The following is a 21,036-nucleotide window of genomic DNA, read 5'->3' as shown; positions in this document are numbered from 1 at the left end:
GGTCCGGTCCGATGACCATGGATGAAGTACTGGCTGTCCAGAGTCGAGACCCAGGATGGACCGCTTGCCTGTGTATCGGTTGGGGACATCTCTACGCTGCTGATCCGCCTCCGCTTGGGATGGTTTCCTGTGGACGGGACTCTTGCTGCTGTCTTGGATCCGCTTTGAACTGAACTCTCGCGGCTGTGTTGGAGCCACTATGGATTGAACTTTCACAGTATCATGTTAGACCCGCTCGACATCCATTGCTTTCGGTCCCCTAGGGGGGGGGGGGGGGGGGGGGGTTGCCCACATCTGAGGTCCTCTCCAAGGTTTCTCATAGTCAGCATTGTCACTGGCGTCCCACTGGATGTGAATTCTCCCTGCCCACTGGGTGTGAGTTTTCCTTGCCCTTTTGTGGGTTCTTCCGAGGATGTTGTAGTCGTAATGGTTTTGTACAGTCCTTTGAGACATTTGTGATTTAGGGCTATATAAATAAACATTGATTGATTGATTGATTGATCATATAACTAGTACCAATGTGAACAATCATTCATGTTTTTGTCTTCATAACTTTCCTTAAAACACATTTATGACAATTCCCAGTATCTTACATCATATTTGTGAATCAGGCACTATTTCACGCACTTTCACTTGTATCAATGCATGTGTGTAAGTGTGACTGACTTGGACAGGGGGGGTTGCAGGATATCTTCTGTACAGACATGCCTTGGCAGAAAGCGCCACCGTTCAGCGGTGCCGGGTTAGTACAGGTCCGTGACCTCCTCTGCACACCGCGTCCACACGGCACGTCACAGGAGGACCAGTCTGTCCACAGGGACCAGCCGCCTGTCACTGCACAAATTTGAAGAATGTTACAGGACGGCAACACACCACACTTCCAGTACACATAATGCTGTAAAATTAACTCTGTCCCTGTGGTTAATTATGTCATGTATAATTATCTTATAGGATTGGAAGGAGCATGTGTTTGTCAATACGTGAATGAATGAATGGTATATTTTGAGCCATGCAAACAAAACAAGAGAATGACATAAAATAAAAAATAAATATATAAATACATTATTTTTACACCTACATTGAAAACATTACATGTGACTAATCTTTTGTAGATGTCAAGATTGGCACAAAATAGGAGTGGGAAGAAGTAAACTTACTAAGTCCCACCCCTATACATATACAATATATATTTACAATATAATTGGCCCTAGTGTGTGAATGTGAGTGTGAGTGTTGTCTGTCTATCTGTGTTGGCCCTGCGATGAGGTGGCAACTTGTCCAGGGTGTACCCCGCCTTCCGCCCGATTGTAGCTGAGATAGGCGCCAGCGCCCCCCGCGACCCCGAAAGGGAATAAGCGGTAGAAAATGGATGGATGGATGGATGGACTTCGGGGTTTGTTTTTCCGGAATGCAAAGGAAAATTGGAGCGGGCAAGGCATGAAGGTAATGACATCTTTTATTTTAACACTATAACTACAAAAAAGAAGCAAACAAAAGGCGCGTACAATGGCGGAGAACAAACTTTCTTGCCCAAAGGCAGAAACTATGAACAATAAACAAAAACTTACTTGGCATGAAACTATGAAACAAGCAGCGTGAATCGTAAACATGGCATGAAGCAGAGTGGAGGTAAAGTCGCCAGGCTGACTTCCTGGCAACTTTTTCTTTAAATAATAGACATGATTAGTGACAGGTGTGCGACTGCAAAACGTGAGACAGGTGCGTAACATGAGGACAGGTGAAAACTAATGAGTAGTCATGGAAACCAAACAATCAAGGAAGTGCAAAAACAGGAAACAATGGGGTCTTAAGCAAAACAGAACATAACTAAACAAAACATGATCGCAAGACATGACAGTGTTTGTATTTGGCCAAATAATCGTTCAAAAAGTATTCTTCTACTGAGGTCAAAGTGCAAAAGTCCATCGCCGGCACTGTAGAGAGTGTCCACAGGAGATAGGAAATCCCACAAGAATGGAGGTGTCAGGTTTAAGAGGAATAGTAAAGACATTAGCAACACCAGGTAGAAGGTCCACATATAGGAACAGAGGATAGGGCCTGACTTAAACTAATCACAGGAATAATGGCAAGGAAAGATAGACAGGCCAGACTGTCCGGCATCAAGATTAGACCCACAAGGAGAGGGAGTCTACAAGAAATTGTATTTAAACACAATGTTCCGACAGGACAGATGTCAGAATAATTGTATCTAAGTTATCACAAAACGGTGTTTCAATGAGTTCTCGGCGAGCAGACAAAAGCTGTCTTTACTCCTACCAAGCAGAAGGCTTGTAAAACTCCACTGTGTAGAATGGGAAGCAACATGAAGATGTTCTGTTTCTTTCATGTATTGTAATCAATAGAAATATATTGTTTGACCCAAGAACTACAAAGCGGAGAGGAAGCAGGGCCTGACTCCCCTCAAGGCGACCGCTTGTTTGAACTGTTTTACGACATTTTCTGTGAACTGTTTACGACCTTTTCTGTGAAATGTTTACGACCTTTTCTAAGAACTGTTCTGTAACCAAAGGCGATGGCTGTTTACGACCCCCTCCCATAGTAACAGCAGTTGCCATGTAATCAGGGAAAGTCCAAATAAAACACGCGGCGTACAATCTTTCGCCAGAGAGTGCTGGAGACTGTACAAGAGTACAGCCCAGACGTTTCTCCTCAAATTGAGCCAAATTTAATTCTGTCTCTGTTTAATTATTTGCTTCTAGTCTTGTTTTAATAGATGTCATCAGTGTTTGAACCTGACAACAGCAGAATGAAGAGATTCGGCGCACTTATTCTCCTAGAGCTGCGGTTCTAGTCCGAGACTTGACGATTCCCTTTGGCGTCTCATTGGCTCATCACCCATCACGCGGCCATCAAATATACAACACAACCTTGCAAAAAAGATCAAATTCTCTGAACTGACTGAACATAGAGCTTCTTCATATCTAATTGCTTATTTTTGTTGCCTATAATTCACAATTCCCATGTAAGACAAGAACACATAGGTCTCTTTTCTTGATGCATTCTAATTTGCAATCTGTGGTAAGTACGAAGTGATTAACATTGCACTACTATGCCCATAAAGCCCTCGAACAAACATCCTAAAACCACCAACAATGCTCCACTAACAGTACATATGATGATCAGAAAAATAACTAAGTATTACCGATACTGTTATTATAATTTGTAACGCTGAAAAACTACTTTTAGCTGCGCTGTGATCACAGAGAGCTAACTAGCATCGGGGGTCCCCTCCAAAGTTTTTCATTGTCATCACATCGGGTTCAATCAATCAATCAATCAATCGTTTATTTACATAGCCCTAAATCACAAATGTCTCAAAGGATTGTACAAACCATTACGACTACGACATCCTCGGAAGAACCCACATAAGGGCAAGGAGAACTCACACCCTGTGGGCAGGGAGAATTCACACCCAGTGGGACGCCAGTGACAATGATGACTATGAGAAACTTTGGAGAGGACCCCCCCCCCTCTAGGGGACCGAAAGCAATGGATGTCGAGCGGGTCTAATATGATACTGTGAAAGTTCAATCCATAGTGGCTCCAACACAGCCGCGAGAGTTCAGTTCAAAGTGGATCCAAGACAGCAGCGAGAGTCCCGTCCACAGGAAACCATCCCAAGCGGAGGGTTGAGTTTTTTCTTGCCCTGACGTGGGATCTGAGCCGAGGATGTCGTTGTGGCTTGTGCAGCCCTTTGAGATACTTGTTATTTAGGGATATATACATAAACTTTGATTGATTGATTAAAAAAAATGCAGTTCCCCTTTGATTGGGATTATGATGAAGGTGAACAACTGCAGCCATCACATGTAATTGTTCATCCCAAGTACATTACTGACAAAATAATAATAATAAAACATATTTGAAATTGGCAAAATATACCTTATGTTGTAAAAATGTACTAAAAAAAGTATTTGAATAATACATTTAATTAAATAAATCGGTTACAGAGATAATCAGTGGCATTGACCAATTAAATCCATGTGAAATAACAGAGGCCCAACATACCAAAGACTATCACCGTGGCCGTGGTACTTTGTCTCCTGGCCACGATGTTGCTCGCCAGGCAGGTGTAGTTGCCGGAGTCCGAGAGACGAGCCTTATTTATGACCAGGTTGTAGTCTGCCCCGGCGTCAGTGAGGGAACTCACAAGCTCTTCATCCTTCAACCATTCCACCTACAGATGACACCATGAAGAATTTGTCAAAATCACTGATTAGAAGTTTAAATATTCAGGTCACTGTGAATGTATAAGTCTATTTACAGAGACGCATAGAAAGTAGGATGTACAAAGATGACAAGGATTTTCATCTCATCATGCAGACAGGGTGAAAACACTCATGACGTCATGAATATAATAAAGGTTTGATGAAAACAGATTATCCTTGAGTTTAAGTAAAACTAAATAAATGTTTGAAATAAGTAAGAAAAATAGTATATAGAGCAGGGATCACCAACATTTTTGAAACCAAGAGCTACTTCTTGGGTATTGATTAATGCGAAGGGCTACCAGTTTGATACACACTTAAATAAATTGCCAGAAATAGCCAATTTGCTCAATTTATCTTTAATGAATAAATCTATATACCGGTATGTATAAAATAATGGGTATTTTTGTCTGTCATTCCGTCGTACATTTTTTTTCCTTTTACGGAAGGCTTTTTGTAGAATAAAAGATGAAAAAAAACACTTAATTGAACGGTTTGAAAGAAATGAAAATTAAATTTTGAAACATAGTTTATCTTCAATTTCGACTCTTTAAAATTCAAAATTCAACCGAAAAAAAGAAGAGAAAAAGAAGCTAATTCGAATCTTTCTGAAAAAAATAAAAAAAGAATTTATAGAACATCATTAGTAATTTTTCCTGATTAATATTAATTTTATAATTTTGATGACATGTTTTAAATAGGTTAAAATCCAATCTGCATTTTGTTATAATATATAACAAATTGGACCAAGTTATATTTCTAACAAAGAGGAATCATTATTTCTTCTAGATTTTCCAGGACAAAAATTTTAAAAGAAATTCAAAAGACTTTGAAATAAGATTTAAATTTGATTCTAAAGATTTTCTAGATTTGCCAGAATAATTTTTTTGAATTTTAATCATAAGTTTGAAGAAATAGTCCACAAATATTCTTTGTCGAAAAAACAGAAGCTAAAATGAAGAATTGAATTAAAATGTAGTTATTATTCTTTACAATAAAAGAAAGATAAATTTACTTGAACATTGATTGAAATTGTCAGGAAAAAAGAGGCAGGAATTTAAAAGGTAAAAAAGGTAAATGTGTTTAAAAATCCAAAAATAATTTTTAAGGTTGTATTTTGTCTCTAAAATTGTCTTTCTGAAAGTTATAGGAAGCAAAGTAAAACAATAAATGAATTTATTTAAACAAGTGAAGACGAAGTCTTTAAAATATTTTCTTGCATTTTCAAATTCTATTTGAGTTTTGTCTCTTTTAGAATTAAAAATGTCGAGCAAAGAGAGACCAGCATGTTAGTAAATAAATAAAATAAAATAAAATAGAGGCAGCTTACTGGTAAGTGCTGCTATTTGAGCTATTTTTAGAACAGGCCAGCGGGCGACTCATCTGGTTCTTACGGGCGACCTGGTGCCCGCGGGCACCGCGTTGGTGACCCCTGATATAGAGGGTGTTGACGCTCGGGTGGCATGACGGTGATTAGTGGCGTGTTCCCAGAGGAGGCAACATGCAGGTCAAAGTATTTAATGATGCTCAAAACAAAGAAAGATGAGTGCCGCTGGGAGGGCACTGAAGCATAGAGAGGACTTGGCAAAATTGAAACAGAAGCTGACAGGTGAAAAACAACAATAAGGAATGCTGGAATACAGCAAAACTCACGGCAGGAGGAAAGATGAATGATCATCATTTCCAAACAAGAACTTAAATAGAACTGATTGCAACCCGAAATCAGGTGAGGGGAAACGCTCTGGGCAAGATGGGTGAAGCGATCATGAAAAAAACACCAACGTGACAGGAAGTGCCACCAAAAGAAAAGCACAGGACAGGAACCAACACAAAACAACGGAGAACACCAACAAAAGGTTGGTCTGAGTAGCCGTGACAGACATAAAACACATTTTTAGGAGTTACAATAAGAATAAAAGTAACTGGAAAGCACACAACAACTACATACAGCACAACATGTTTCAATATTGAATAAGGCAAAACAACATCTGAATCAAAAGTGACCTCATATTCTGTGCTGTTGCCACACCTGAGGTGTGGCGATACGGGGGGAGAATGATAAAAGTACCATCCACTCACAAATGGAGGCTGGATACAGGGAATGGATTCGATTTATATCGAGCTTTTTCTAGACACTAGACACTGAAAGTGCTCACAGAGAAGTGAGAAGTCATCATTCATTCACTCCACATTCACACACTAAGCTACATTTGCTGCCCTGGGGTAGACAGCCAGTATGCACCTCTGACCACTACAAACATGGATAAACATTCATGTGTCTTGCCCATGGACAAATGTAATTATAATTATATATACAACTGCTCTACCATCACGCCACGCCGTCCCCAAAAACACAAATATTTTGTTAATGTCATTCTGAAATATTGAAATGAACATATCTCGAACATTTTAAAAGCACCAAAATTGTGTACAATGCAAATAACAACGGGCTACCAAGAATTGGACAGCAGTATTCTACAATAGGAGAATCTTCCAAAGAAGTGGAACTTCAATCAATCAATCAATCAATGTTTACTTATATAGCCCTAAATCACTAGTGTCTCAAAGGGCTGCACAAACCACCACGACATCCTCGGTAGGCCCACATAAGGGCAAGGAAAACTCACACCCAGTGGGACATCGGAACTTAAAGCATTTATATACAGGCACAAGTTAACCTAAGGCTGCCCCACCCAAGTTGGTCGCAGCAGGACCGCCCAGCACGGGGCCACAGAAACCAACCGCCCCACCTGCAGGGACCCCAACGATGGGGATGTAACATCCATCAACTGTCCCGATGGCGATCACAGACATGCTGACACACAAGGTAACTAAATGGTAAATGGGTTGTACTTGTATAGCGCTTTTCCACCCCTTTATAAGGAGCCCAAAGCGCTTTGACAGTATTTCCACATTCACACACACATTCACACACTGACGGCGGGAGCTGCCATGCAAGGGGCTCACCAGGACCCATCAGGAGCAAGGGTGAAGTGTCTTGCCCAAGGACACAACGGACGTGACTAAGATGGTAGAAGGTGGGAATTGAACCAGTAACCCTCAGATTACTGGCACAGCCACTCTACCAACTTCGCCACGCCTTCCCCACTACCTGAGCAACTGGCCGCCATGCAACACTGCAGAATACCATGCAATGCACGCGGGGACTAGACTCAGCAGGCTCCAACCAAGACGGGCATAACCCAGGGGCCCCAGACACACGCAGGCCAGTTGGAGTTGTCCCATACGCCAACCCCCACAGGGCAAGCAGCCCTCACCCCCCAAATAAAAATATCAATCAATCAATCAATCAATGTTTACTTATATAGCCCTAAATCACTAGTGTCTCAAAGGGCTGCACAGACCACCACGACATCCTCGGTAGGCCCACATAAGGGCAAGGAAAACTCACACCCAGTGGGACATCGGTGACAATAATGACCCAGTGGGACGTTGGTGACAATGATGACTATGAGAAACTTAGAGAGGAGGAAAGCAATGGATGTCGAGCGGGTCTAACATGATACTGTGAAAGTTCAATCCATAATGGATCCAACACAGTCGCGAGAGTCCAGTCCAAAGCGGATCCAACAAAGCAGCGAGAGTCCCGTTCACAGCGGAGCCAGCAGGAAACCATCCCAAGCGGAGGCGGATCAGCAGCGCAGAGATGTCCCCAGCCGATACACAGGCGAGCAGTACATGGCCACCGGATCGGACCGGACCCCCTCCACAATAATACAATTTAAAAAAAATGTTGTACCCCTTGGGAGGTTAGGGGAGTAGTGAGTAACAGCGGTGGCTATGCTCGGGAATCATTTTGTTGATTTAAGTCCCAATTCCAACCCTTGATGCTGAGTGCAAACCAGGGAGCTAATAGGTCCTATGTTTATAGTCTTTGGTATGACTCGGCCAGGATTTGAACTCACGACCTTCAAATCTCAGGGCAGACACTAACTCTTTTAGAGTTGAATAGGTTGTCTTCTTCTACGCACCCCACTGCTGCGTCATTCTCTCTGGCACTCATCGAGGGTGGACGCTACCCTTTCCTCTCCCTTATCTCTCATGCTTGCTTCTTTGTCTTGTCTTGTCTTAACTTAACTTTCTTGTTGCCCCTTTTTGCAATGCTCTCCAAATCTAAACATTGGAACTATTTAACTATCCTCAACAAAATTGACAAGATCTTGGGTTTGGGGGAACTTGCTGCCGTGACGAAGCGGTTGTTTGCGGACTCACGACGAACTCTTGGGAGAAGAAGGAGTGCCGCGTGCCTGGCGACCCTTTTCTGTCGAGGACGTGAAGATATCCACATATTCAGAATTATGACAACAGGGCATCTGCTGATTGGAGTAAGCGTTGCTCTGGTTTGTCGACAAATTGGAAGTTGCTGGCAGTCTTCAAAGTACCCCAAAGCTTCCACAAATGATTGGAGGATGCGGTAAAAACTGTGGATTACATCGGACTGTCTACCCCACAGTTTTGAGGACCAGTCATAGACATTTTAGAGTGAAAAGCAAATTTTATTTTCATCCATCCATCCATTTTCTACCGCTTATTCCCTTTGGGGGTCACGGGGGGCGCTGGTGCCTATCTCAGCTACAATCGGGCGGAAGGCGGGGTACACCCTGGACAAGTCGCCACCTCATCGCAGGGCCAACACAGATAGACAGACAACATTCACACTCACATTCACACACTAGGGCCAATTTAGTGTTGCCAATCAACCTATCCCCAGGTGCATGTCTTTGGAAGTGGGAGGAAGCCGGAGTACCCGGAGGGAACTCACGCATTCACGGGGAGGACATGCAAACTCCACACAGAAAGATCCCGAGCCTGGATTTGAACCCAGGACTGCAGGACCTTCGCATTGTGAGGCAGACGCACTAACCCCTCTGCCACCGTGAAGCCCTTTCACCCGCATACAAAACATTCTAAGTTGGATTGTTTCCCTGGCTTCGAGACTCTACCAAAGGACGGTGCGGCGAAAACACAACAAACTACCTTCTTGTCTCTCATGGACACACACCTGTTGTTGCTGACTTTGTACTAGTGACTGCAAAATACATCAAGGCCGCGGAACAGAGACACACTACGGGCTTACACACACACACACACACACACACACACACACACACACACACACACACACACACACACACACACACACACACACACAGCCACAAAAATATACGCCACACATACACACCCATTCCCCCCAACCCAACGCCCTCGACGCAAATCCCGTAGGAGTGATGAATGGATGGTCAGCGCCTGAGAGCTGCGGCCTACCATAATAACCCCGAACCCCCTTCCCTCTGTTGCTAGATATCTCGAGATCTATTTAATGATACAACTCTAACATTTGACAACCAAACAATTAAACAAGGCGACACGGTAAAGAATCTGGGTATTATCTTCGACCCAACTCTCTCCTTTGAGTCACACATTAAAAGCGTTACTAAAACGGCCTTCTTTCATCTCCGTAATATCGCTAAAATTCGCTCCATTCTGTCCACTAAAGACGCTGAGATCATTATCCATGCGTTTGTTACGTCTCGTCTCGAGAAAGTTTGATCATATTACGCCTGTACTGGCTCACCTGCACTGGCTTCCTGTGCACTTAAGATGTGACTTTAAGGTTTTACTACTTACGTATTAAATACTACACGGTCTAGCTCCATCCTATCTTGCCGATTGTATTGTACCATATGTCCCGGCAAGAAATCTGCGTTCAAAGGACTCTGGCTTATTAGTGATTCCCAAAGCCCAAAAAAAGTCTGTGGGCTATAGAGGGTTTTCATTTCGGGCTCCAGTACTCTGGAATGCCCTCCCGGTAAAAGTTCGAGATGCCACCTCAGTAGAAGCATTTAAGTCTCACCTTAAAACTCATTTGTTTACTCTAGCCTTTAAATAGACTCCCTTTTTAGACCAGTTGATCTGCCGTTTCTTTTCTTTTTCTCCTATGTACCACTCTCCCTTGTGGAGGGGGTCCGGTCCGATCCAGTGCCATGTACTGCTCGCCTGTGTATCGGCTGGGGACATCTCTGCGCTGCTGATCCGCCTCCGCTTGGGATGTTTTCCTGCTGGCTCCGCTGTGAACGGGACTCTCGCTGCTGTGTTGGATCCGCTTTGGACTGGACTCTTGCGACTGTGTTGGATCCATTATGGATTGAACTTTCACAGTATCATGTTAGACCCGCTCGACATCCATTGCTTTCCTCCTCTCCAAGGTTCTCATAGTCATCATTGTCACCGACGTCCCACTGGGTGTGAGTTTTCCTTGCCCTTATGTGGGCTTACCGAGGATGTCGTAGTGGTTTGTGCAGCCCTTTGAGACACTAGTGATTTAGGGCTATATAAGTAAACATTGATTGATTGATTGAGATGTATGATGTAATATGTATATGTGCTTTGCTATGGAGGTTTTTTCCCACTAGACATAGATTGTATTTTTTTACTCATCCTTCCCCAGCGTTGACCTTTTTCCCATTTTTTACGGGGCGCCGTATGGCGACTCATCAGCGTTCTTGTTCTGTAACCCTGTACACTGTTTGTTTGTCTAATCTTGAACAGGTTTGTGCTAAAAACAAACTTTTGTTGTACTTGTGCAATGACAATAAAGACCTATCCTATCCTATCCTATACCTCGATGCTGCCCTTACTGGGTGGCAGGAGTACTCCATTCATGATAAAGCTTAGTTTTAATGGCTTTATTAAGCTTATTTGGGCCATGTTCGGCAGGCCAAATGAAAAGCTTTGGTGGGCCGGATGTGGCCCGTTGGCTGCCAGTTGGATACCCCTGCTCTGGCCTGATCACCAAGGCTTGGACTTGTACAGACAAAATATACATTTTTGATATGTGTCTTCCCATAGAGGACATTGTCACATCAAAATTAGCGTCATTTAAAAATATATTGTATTATCCAATCTGTTCTTGTATACCGAATCATTCGTAAAAGTATACTAAATGCAGGTTTCTTCTCTCAATAAAAATGTCTACAACACTCCATACCAGGTTGAGTGGTGACCACATGACTGGATAGATTATTGATGTGTGTAGGGTACACTTTTGGGTGGAGCAGGTACTGCATAAATGATTTCATATTCAAATAAGAATTCCATCTCTTCGAAACAGAATCCACCTTGTGGATAACAATAGTCGAGTCCAAGCAGCAAGGACCAAATCACGAGCTTATATCTAGTCCTTCGCCCAACACAAATGAATCCAGCTGTAAGAGATGGGAGTTAATAATGCAGAGGTCAATAGTCTCAGCCCATTCGATTTCAGCACAACTAGTTCCATGAAATATTGAAATGGCGATTGTGCAGTAGTGTCAGGTCAGATTGCACCCACAGGGTGACTGCTACAAGACAGAAACCCAATACAAATTAAGTCTGGGGTTTGGAGAATTGTGTTGTGTTAAAGATGTCAGGGCAAGAATAATTTTTTTGTATTTTGTAAACTAATCCCACTGTGAGAAGCATTTGTCACTTGCTCAGTGGGAGACAATCTTGAAATGACCATAGACTGTGATTAAACAGTAGTTTGGGAGCAAACCTTTGTGTGTCTAAAACGATTCATTTAACATTGGAATGACTGTGAAACTAGTCAAGCTAAAAGCTCACAAAGTGTTACTTTTGTGCGACACCGGTCATTGACTTTGGGAGATCGAGAGGGAGTTGAGGTACAGACCGTGGACTCATTCAAGTACCTCGGGGTTTGGGTGGACAATAAGCTGGACTGGACTGTTAACACGGACCACCAGTACAAGAAAGGACAGAGCAGGCTGTACTTCCTCAGGAGACTGCACTCCTTCAACATTTGTAGAAAACTCCTGTGGATGTACTACCAGTCTGTGGTTACCAGTGTTCTGTTCTACATGGTAGTGTGCTGGGGGGGCAGTACATCTAAGAAGGACGGCTCCAGACTTGAGAAACTGATCAGGCGGGCCGGTTCTACAATCGAAATGAAACTGGACTCACTGGTGACGGTGGCAAAGAAGAGGACTGTTGAAAAACTAGTGAGCATCCTGGATGATGTCAGTCACCCTCTGCATAGCGTTATTAGTAGCCAGATGAGCCTGTTCAGTGCTAGACTGCTTCACCCCAAGTGCAGGACTAATAGACTCAAAAACTTCTTTGTCCCACACGCCATTAGACTGTACAACTCCTCTCTGGGGCAGGGAGCGAGGGGTACCAGGATGACAGGGGATGCAAAACAAGAAGTGCAATACGTTTTCATAACATGGTCACTACTGCCTACTTTCTCTAGTGATATTCTTATTTTACTGTTATATTTTTATTCCCATTGTTGCTTTTTATTTTTTATTCTTATTGTACTATTTCTCTATTTTGTTTCTATTCAAACCCCCACTATTTACTTTTTTAAAATTGATCTCAACTTTGTACACTGCTGCTGGAATTTTAATTTTCCTGAAGGAACTCTCCTGAAGGAATCAATAAAGTACTATCTATCTATCTATCTATCTATTTAGTATCCCTGTATACATGTATTCAGTAGGAATAATGTATGCTATGTTCCCACATAGTCTTTGCCCTTTTCAAGCAGCTGATTTAGGGGCCAGGAAAAGGTAGCAAAACCCAGCTCATTCCAGCGGTAGTAGGTGGCCAGCCAAGGTGAAGGTCTTCAGCAGTCACTAGTCACGAGGTGTGGGCCAGTCGTTCACAGCCCACACCTTCTCGCCAATGGCGCCAATACCATCTGCGCCCAGTTCGCGCCCTAAGAAGGTCGTCTCTTGCGGCATGAAACAGCATTTCTATGGTACAGTTTCAGGCTCGCTGCATGAATCCTCTGCAGGGCTCTCCTCAGGGACCCCAGTACTGCTTTGATGGACCGCCCAAGTACCAAGATGTCGTCCATGCATCAAGCACTCTTGGCGGAGGATACCAACCAACAGGCGAAAGTGACGGGGACATTGCAATGCCAAACACTTGGGACCTTGAACTGCCACAGGCCGATACATGAAGTGGATTCAGGGCGGGATTCGAGGGGAAAGGGAGACTTGGTAGTATCCGCTCTTTAAAGGAAACTGTGCTTTTTCGGGAATTTTACCTACTTTTCACAATCATTATGAAAAATGTGTCTTTTTTTAATAGGAGTCAGCTTTGTAGCCTTCAAAATCCTCTTAATCCACTTCAAAACGCTCCGGCAACGTTTTATATACACACTGCAACTAGGATTTGACAAATGCCGAGGTCAGAAATTGGCTTTCCAAAAATGACTTTGAAAAGCTGATGTCATGAGTATCCATGTACCAAATAAATCATATTACCTTCAATCAATCAATCAATGTTTACTTATATAGCCCTAAATCACTACTGTCTCAAAGGGCTGCACAAACCACTACGACATCCTCGGTAGGCCCACATAAGGGCAAGGAAAACTCACACCCAGTGGGACGTCGGTGACAATGATGACTATGAGAACCTTGGAGAGGAGGAAAGCAATGGATGTCGAGCGGGTCTAACATGATACTGTGAAAGTTCAATCCATAATGGATCCAACACAGTCGCGAGAGTCCAGTCCAAAGCGGATCCAACACAGCAGCGAGAGTCCCGTTCACAGCGGAGCCAGCAGGAAAACATCCCAAGCGGAGGCGGATCAGCAGCGCAACACAATGCATTTCCAGAATAACAAAATCTTTATTTGAGCTTTAACTATTTATCACTCATCTAACATCTTTGATCATCAACGAAAACTTCCATCCATCCATCCATCCATATTCTTCCGCTTATCCGAGGCCGGGTCACGAGGGCAGCAGCCTAAGCAGGGAAGCCCAGACTTTCCTCTCTCCAGCCACTTCATCCAGCTCTTAACGGGGAATCCCGAGGCGTTCCCAGGCCAACCGGGAGACATAGTCTTCCCAATGTGTCCTGGGTCTTCCCCGTGGCCTCCTACCGGTTGGACGTGCCCTAAACACCTCCCTAGGGAGGCGTTCGGGTGGCATCCTGACCAGATGCCCGAGCCACCTCATCTGGCTCCTCTCCATGTGGAGGAGCAGCGGCTTTACTTTGAGTTCCTCCCGGATGGCAGAGCTTCTCACCCTATCTCTAAGGGAGAGCCCCGCCACCCGGCGGAGGAAACTCATTTTGGCCGCTTGATCTTTTCCTTTCGGTCATAACCCAAAGCTCATGACCATAGGTGAGGATGGGAACGTAAATCAACGGGCTAAATTGAGAGCTTTGGCTTCCGGCTCAGCTCCTTCTTCACCACAACGGATCGATACAGTTTTCCGAGCGAGAACCATGGACTCGGACTAGGAGGTGCTGATTCTCATCCCAGTCGCTTCACACTCGGCTGCAAACCGATCCAGTGAGCGCTGAAGATCCTGGCCAGATGAAGCCATCAGGACCACATTATCTGCAAAAAGCAGAGACCTAATCCTGCAGCCACCAAACCGGATCACCTCAACGCCTTGACTGCGCCTAGAAATTCTGTCCATAAAAGTTATGAACAGAATCGGTGACAAAGGGCAGCCTTGGCGTAGTCCAACCCTCACTGGAAACGTGTCCGACTTACTGCCGCAAATGCCTGCTGAATGAGTATATCTGTTCGGCCACCGTGTTCAATGGAGACGTCTGATCTACAAAATTTGCAGGCAACTTACTCCTTCCCCTTCGAGCTGTTCTGGATGAACTGACATTTTTTTTCCCAATCATTTTGAAACTTGCAAGCGTACTTCTTCTTACTTGTCGTAGCCATGTCTCTTCTTCGTTCTACTGCTTCGTCTCTGTTATATTTTTGGACATTATTGCTTGCCGTAATTTTAAAGCAATGCATGATGGGAATCCTGATGTTGTGCGTCAGTGTATTAACGTGCCGGCTGGAATAAACACACGCTGAGAAATAGCTCCGTGCCTGCCTACTTTATGGGTTACAGATAAACCTATGGATAACGGAGACATATATAATAGTGTCCTTTTCAGGTGAGAGAGGACGCTAGAGGCAGTGCTTTTAAGGTACACCCCCAATATTGTTGCCCGGGTTGAAATCGGGAGAAATTTGGGGGAATGGCTGCTCCGGGAGATTTTTGGGAGGGGTACTGAAATTCGTGAGTCTCCCGGGAAAATCGTGAGAGTTCGCAAGTATGGAGTTTTATTTTTCAACTCCCATATAAGCAAATGCACCACAGCCTCAATTCTGGTCTTTCAACAATCACTATTTCTTCAGAATCAAAATATATATTCATATATAAAATTAAAATACTAATATTTGTGCCCTATTGAGAAGTGAACATTTAGTCGTCTTAAATAGACTTTGCTCACCAAACCGGATGTTGTGATGAAATATCCTTTTTTTTACACATGAATAAACAATGGACTCTAACAAGACTCTTAACTTTTAATATTAATATGTTTACAGTATGTCTTTTTTTTTCTCTTTGGAAAAAAACCCTTTAATTTACCAGCAAGTGCTGGAGCACTTGTCACAGGGATCAAACACAAGTATCAATCTCTATAAGGTCAAGAGACGCAATTATTGACTGTCTGCTCTTCAGAGTTTAATCTTGAGGAATTACGTAACACTTGATTCCCGTCTGCTCTTCTGAGGGAGTATTTACTTCTTGGAAATACAATAATTTGAGAAGGCAAGAAGAGGGTCTGTCATACCTCGGCCACAGGCACTCCCTCCGGTGGGCGGCAATGCAGGACGGTCATCCCATTGATCGGCACTTCCTTTCCCTGTGGGTCCTGCTGAAAGTTTTTTCTCAGGTCTGTGTGGGGAGATAAGAAGCCACTGTCAGGTGTCAAGTGTTCAGTCATCTTGGCTTCTATCTTCAAAAAGCCACACCCGCCCTGCCTGTGCGTGCCATGACCTTGAAAACTAACCATTGTCCTGCACCAGACAATGTATATCCAAGGCGGTTTAGGCCTTTTTGAGTTCCCAAACCGGCTCGTCAGCGACTGAAAGCTGGATAGCCTTCCTTTTTCTTTTTTTTGTCTTATCAGACAAAACTTTTCGTTTCTTTGGTTGTGATAATAGGAGTAATTGCAAGTAGGTGTTCTTTTTCCTTTTCTTTTGGTTTTCTGGCTGCACATGGGCATTCGCATCAACTTCCATCTTTTATACGAATGGGATCTTTTCAACTGGCGGCTCTCGGGCCACATCCGGCCCGTAAAAGCTTTCCATTTGGCCCGGCGAACATCACTGAAAATGGCTTGAAAAAAACATTAAAACTAGGGTTAATCATGAATGTAGCACCCCCGCCACTCGGCAGGGTGCAAAAGCGAGGCATATGTGTCCCAATGAAGCAGCAGTGGGGTGATTAGAAGAAGATTACTCATTCAAACCTCGAAAAAAAATCAAAAATACATTGCAAAAATCTAACTTTTAAGAATAACTGGACACCAAAGTATGAATGCTATATATAAATCCTAGCAAATCAACATTAAGGTTTTGATTTGGTAAGATAACGTAACCACATGAGGCTGAGTCACCGGCATTTGAGGAACAGACATGTTTGCCAATCATCAAAAATAAATGAATAAATAGAGAATTGCCGATTAAAATTGTTTGTCTGTCTCTTAATTGCTTCAAATATGGAGAAAGGGGGCTCACTTTGAAAGGGCACAGTTAGGGACATTATTCCGAATTACCTCTTGCCTACACTACATAAATGCTCTCACAAACAATTGAAATGTTTTTCTCTCACTCACATTACTGAAACACTCTCATACATACTACTGAAATATTCTCACACACATTACTGAAACACTCTCATACAGACTACTAAAACACTCATACACACTACTGAAATTATTTTCTCTCACACACGCTACTGAAACATTCTCGTACACATTACTGAAATCTTTTCACATACACAACTGTTTTTTCTCTCTCTCATACACACTACTGAAAACCTTACACACACACACCTGAAATGATTTTCAGTTGTGTGTGTGAAAGGATTTCAGTAGTGTGTGTGAGAGCTTTTCAGTAGTGTGAATGAGAGAAACAAACTTCAGTTGTGTATGTGTGAAATTATTTCAGTTGTGTGTGTGAAAGGCTTTCGGTAGTGTGTATGTAAGAGGAAAAAAAAATCAGTTCTGTGACAGTGTTTGGCAGACGCCAGGGCGTGTCCACACACCGGTGGGCCTGCGTGCCTCACCTTCGGGACCCACTGCTGCTCTGAGATCTCCTACACTTTGACCTAAAACCTTGGGATACCCAGTTACCGTGTGTGGCCTAGAGGAGGCACTGCAGAAGTCTTGGCGATGGAGAGGCTATGTACTGACCTCAGAAGACTTACGCACTCGGGTTCCCTTACCCAGACTGGGTTGATCAGCGGCAGGAACTAAGGGAGAGGGTTACATGCATCTCTACAAGCAAGACGTTGCTGCACTAGAAGCATCAATACACCCGGCGAACTCTCGTACGCTCACACTAGTACTTACATTACAAGTTCGAAGGTCTGGGGTTCAAATCCATAACAGAGTTGAAGTTATACAAAGTTTTTTAACTTATGTTTTAATGATGTCAAAATAGTTTAATAAGCTGAAGTTCAGTATAGACATTTAAAAAGTGGAATGTCCATTGTGTTGTTCAAGGTAATATTATTTATACGGTGCCAGGATACCCATGATTGCAGTCTTTCAACGCTCCTCTTGGACCACCAATTTTTAACCTTGGTATTTGTCGTATCAGTGTTACGGCCCTGGCTATGCTATACTTTTGGTGGCAAATCTGAATGAAAGCAGTCTGGCTCCACAAAACAAAATGTCAGGTGTATGTGACCATATATTTTTTTAGATAGCTTTTGGGTAACAATCTAGAGCTGCAGACAACACTTCATATGCATTGACTTCAGTTATTTGACTAAGCAGTGAGCCAGAGTTTTGTTGGGAATACATACTCATGACAAATAATTATACAGCTGTCATTGTCTGTGTTGATGACATTGTTCAATTCCATTGATGGAATTTGTCACATACCTTTATTCTTAAACTTCTTTCTCGAGTAGTTGCTTTTGCTTCCAGATGTGGAACCTACTGTTGTTTCTAAATGTGCTTATTTTGTTATCCAAGTATTGTGTATTTCATCCCAAAGAGTCCTTTCTTTTTTTTAACATTAGTTATTTTATTTTAACTCTTTCCTGTTCCTTCATACCCACCCAAGCTTCCGTAGTTTCCGTATCTCCTCCCCCCTTCTCCTCACTTTGCTGCTTGCATTGCTGAGGTGAGTGGTGTCCAAAATAATGTTGTGTTGTGTGTCGTTTTTCAACAAGAAAGCAAATGTCGGCAAAACCGAAAATAGTTAAGCATTTACCAAAGGCAACTACCATAAATACACGATGTTGACATCTATAGTTATAATTTGTTAAGACAGGGAAAAATGCGTACTCGCAAACGGTGCGAGCCACAGCAACAAACATGACTGCAGACGCAAAGTTAAATAATGAAAAGCAACCTTAGCCGAGCAAAAACGATGCAAATCTATCTGGGAAAGTCTTGATACCAATTTCCTTGCCCCAGACACACACAAAGAAGTTGTATACCTCCATGCTTTTCCAAGTTTCCATCTGTTTTGTCGTGTAGAATGGCATCTGAAGCACAATAGTTCGATATGTCTTTGAATGCGACCGACTTATAATCCTTGATATTACTCGACAAAACTTGTTTTGATAAAAGTATAGGGATCTATTCCATTTGAGTTTTTTTTTGCTGCTTTTTACAGGAAGATTTAAGCCTCTTTTTTGTTCAGATAGTTTGCCATTTTAGCTTGGTTGACCACTGCTGGTTTTCGCGTCCGGGAAGAAGTCACGAGTCGGAATACAAGCAATACAAATGGTTTAATTGTCCAACTACTTACATGCGATGCGAACAGTAGCCTTGCGACTTTTGGATGTACCCAGGTGACTCCAAGCCACGCAGAGGCACCAGTAGTCCTCCGGGCCATGAAAATCCTCTACCTGCTGACGGGACACGTTGATCAGCACCTCTCGCACATTAAGCCCTGAAAACACAGAAAAATAAAAACTTTTGTGTCAAGATTCAAAACGGTTTCATATCAGTAAAGCTAAGAGTATTTCAACAGGCACAAACAACCTCCTTGTATCATGGAGCTTTTAGGACTATTTTCATCAATCAATCAATGTTTATTTATATATCCCCAAATCACAAGTGTCTCAAAGGGCTGCACAAGCCACAACGACATCCTCGGTTCAGAGCCCAAAGCAGGGCAAGGAAAAACTCACAACCCAGTGGGATGTCAATGTGAATGACTATGAGAAACCTTGGAGCGTGGGTCTAGCATAACATTGTAAAAGTCCAGTCCGTAGTGGATCTAACATAATAGTGAGAGTCCAGTCCATAGTGGGTCCAGCAGGATACCATCGCGAGCTGAGACGGGTCAGCACCGCAGAGATGTCCCCAACCAATGCACAGGTGAGCGGTCCACCCCGGGTCCCGACTCTGGACAGCCAGCACTTTGTCCATATTGTGGTAATTCATGTTGATAACACATTCTAGTCACAAATTTGACATTGACCAGAAAACGGCCACGTCATTTTTGCAAACGTAGCGTATTCGCTGGCGAGGTAGCGACTAACGTCCTTTCACAGTGCGAAGCTACTTATCACTAATCCTCGCCTTGATGGCAGTAAGTAAACAGTTTCTTGCCAGTATTATTATCACTGGCGGTCAAGCATGCTAACCGCTAAGCTTGAATGTAAACAAGGGATGGGTGGATTGGTTCAAATATTGAGAGGAACAATACTAAGGATAGTATCAGTATATGGTCGATACTACAAAGATTAGCTCCCTATTTGTTATTATCACAGAATAAGGTTTCTGGATGCTTCAAGGGAAAAATACAAAGGGTTTGAAACAAAGCCAATCATAAATTTTGCCTACGTTTGTTTATTTTACATTCTTGACTTTTTCCTCAAAATATCATATTTTTAAAAGAGGTATAAATGTGTTGGATCTGAAATAATCTTGAAAAATTTAGATATCAGTATCGGTATGGCTAATATTGCCCTTCAGTTCATTGTATCTCTCAAAATTAACTACGGAAAGTAATTAATTGGTTACTTCTTAAAAATGTTTTCATATAACTGGCGTATGCAGTTGAGAGATGTTTCATGAGAGAAGAGCGTGTGAGTGTGTCTTTAAAAGGCGGTGCCTGTTGTCAAGTGAAGTGAAGTGAATTATATTTATATAGAGCTTTTCTCTAGTGACTCAAAGCGCTTTACATTGTGAAACCCAATATCTAAGTTACATATTTAAACCAGTGTGGGTGGCACTGGGAGAAGGTGGTTAAAGTGTCTTGCCCAAAGGCACAACGGCAGTGACAAAGATGGCAGAAGCGGGGATCGAACCTGCAACCCTTAAGTTGCTGGCACGGCCACTCTCCCAACCGAGCTATACCGCCGTGTGACGTCAGTCAGGGCGAGCTCATTGGCTATTTTAGCTCCGCATTGGCAGTCTGCGGACTGAAAGGAGATTGTTGACTGCAGCTTTATTGAATGTTTTTTGTTGTCTTTTTGTCTTTTGCTTGCCTTCTCTTTATTTTTCTGTGTCAGTTTTTTCTTCAGTCGATTAGTCCCCAGCGAGACACACCTGCAACAAATCGCTATCCGGTAGTATTTAAGCTTGTCACCGCCAGCTGGTCCCTGCCGGTTATTGTCTCCTGGACCTCCCACGTGTACATGCCTGATTCGCTTCGTCCTGCCTGGTAAGTTGTCTCTCCTTATTCTTATAATTCCTCACCTCTTGTGTTTGATCCATAGCCCCCCTGAGGTAAAGAGGATTTTTAAGTTGGACCCTTTGCTTTTGCCCAGTGCGTCCT

The 21,036-nt window shown here is 43.1% G+C and overlaps 1 protein-coding gene across 1 annotated transcript in view; it reads right to left on the bottom strand.

The window, feature by feature from the left end:
* The window catches only part of unc5db (unc-5 netrin receptor Db), a 135,377-nt gene that overhangs the window by 64,531 nt on the left and 49,810 nt on the right, over positions 1–21,036 (bottom strand). Inside the window, exons 4-7 of the mRNA XM_061906954.1 lie at positions 19,057–19,200; positions 15,858–15,961; positions 4,030–4,198; positions 667–834 (exon numbers count right to left, since the gene is read on the bottom strand). Coding sequence (XP_061762938.1) covers positions 667–834; positions 4,030–4,198; positions 15,858–15,961; positions 19,057–19,200 — 585 coding nt within the window. The remainder of the gene's footprint in view (positions 1–666; positions 835–4,029; positions 4,199–15,857; positions 15,962–19,056; positions 19,201–21,036) is intronic.

The sequence above is a fragment of the Nerophis ophidion genome, linkage group LG07 (assembly GCF_033978795.1).
Source record: "Nerophis ophidion isolate RoL-2023_Sa linkage group LG07, RoL_Noph_v1.0, whole genome shotgun sequence".
In the NCBI taxonomy this organism is placed as follows: Eukaryota; Metazoa; Chordata; class Actinopteri; order Syngnathiformes; family Syngnathidae; genus Nerophis; species Nerophis ophidion.
This window is presented reverse-complemented; position numbering and strand designations above follow the sequence as displayed.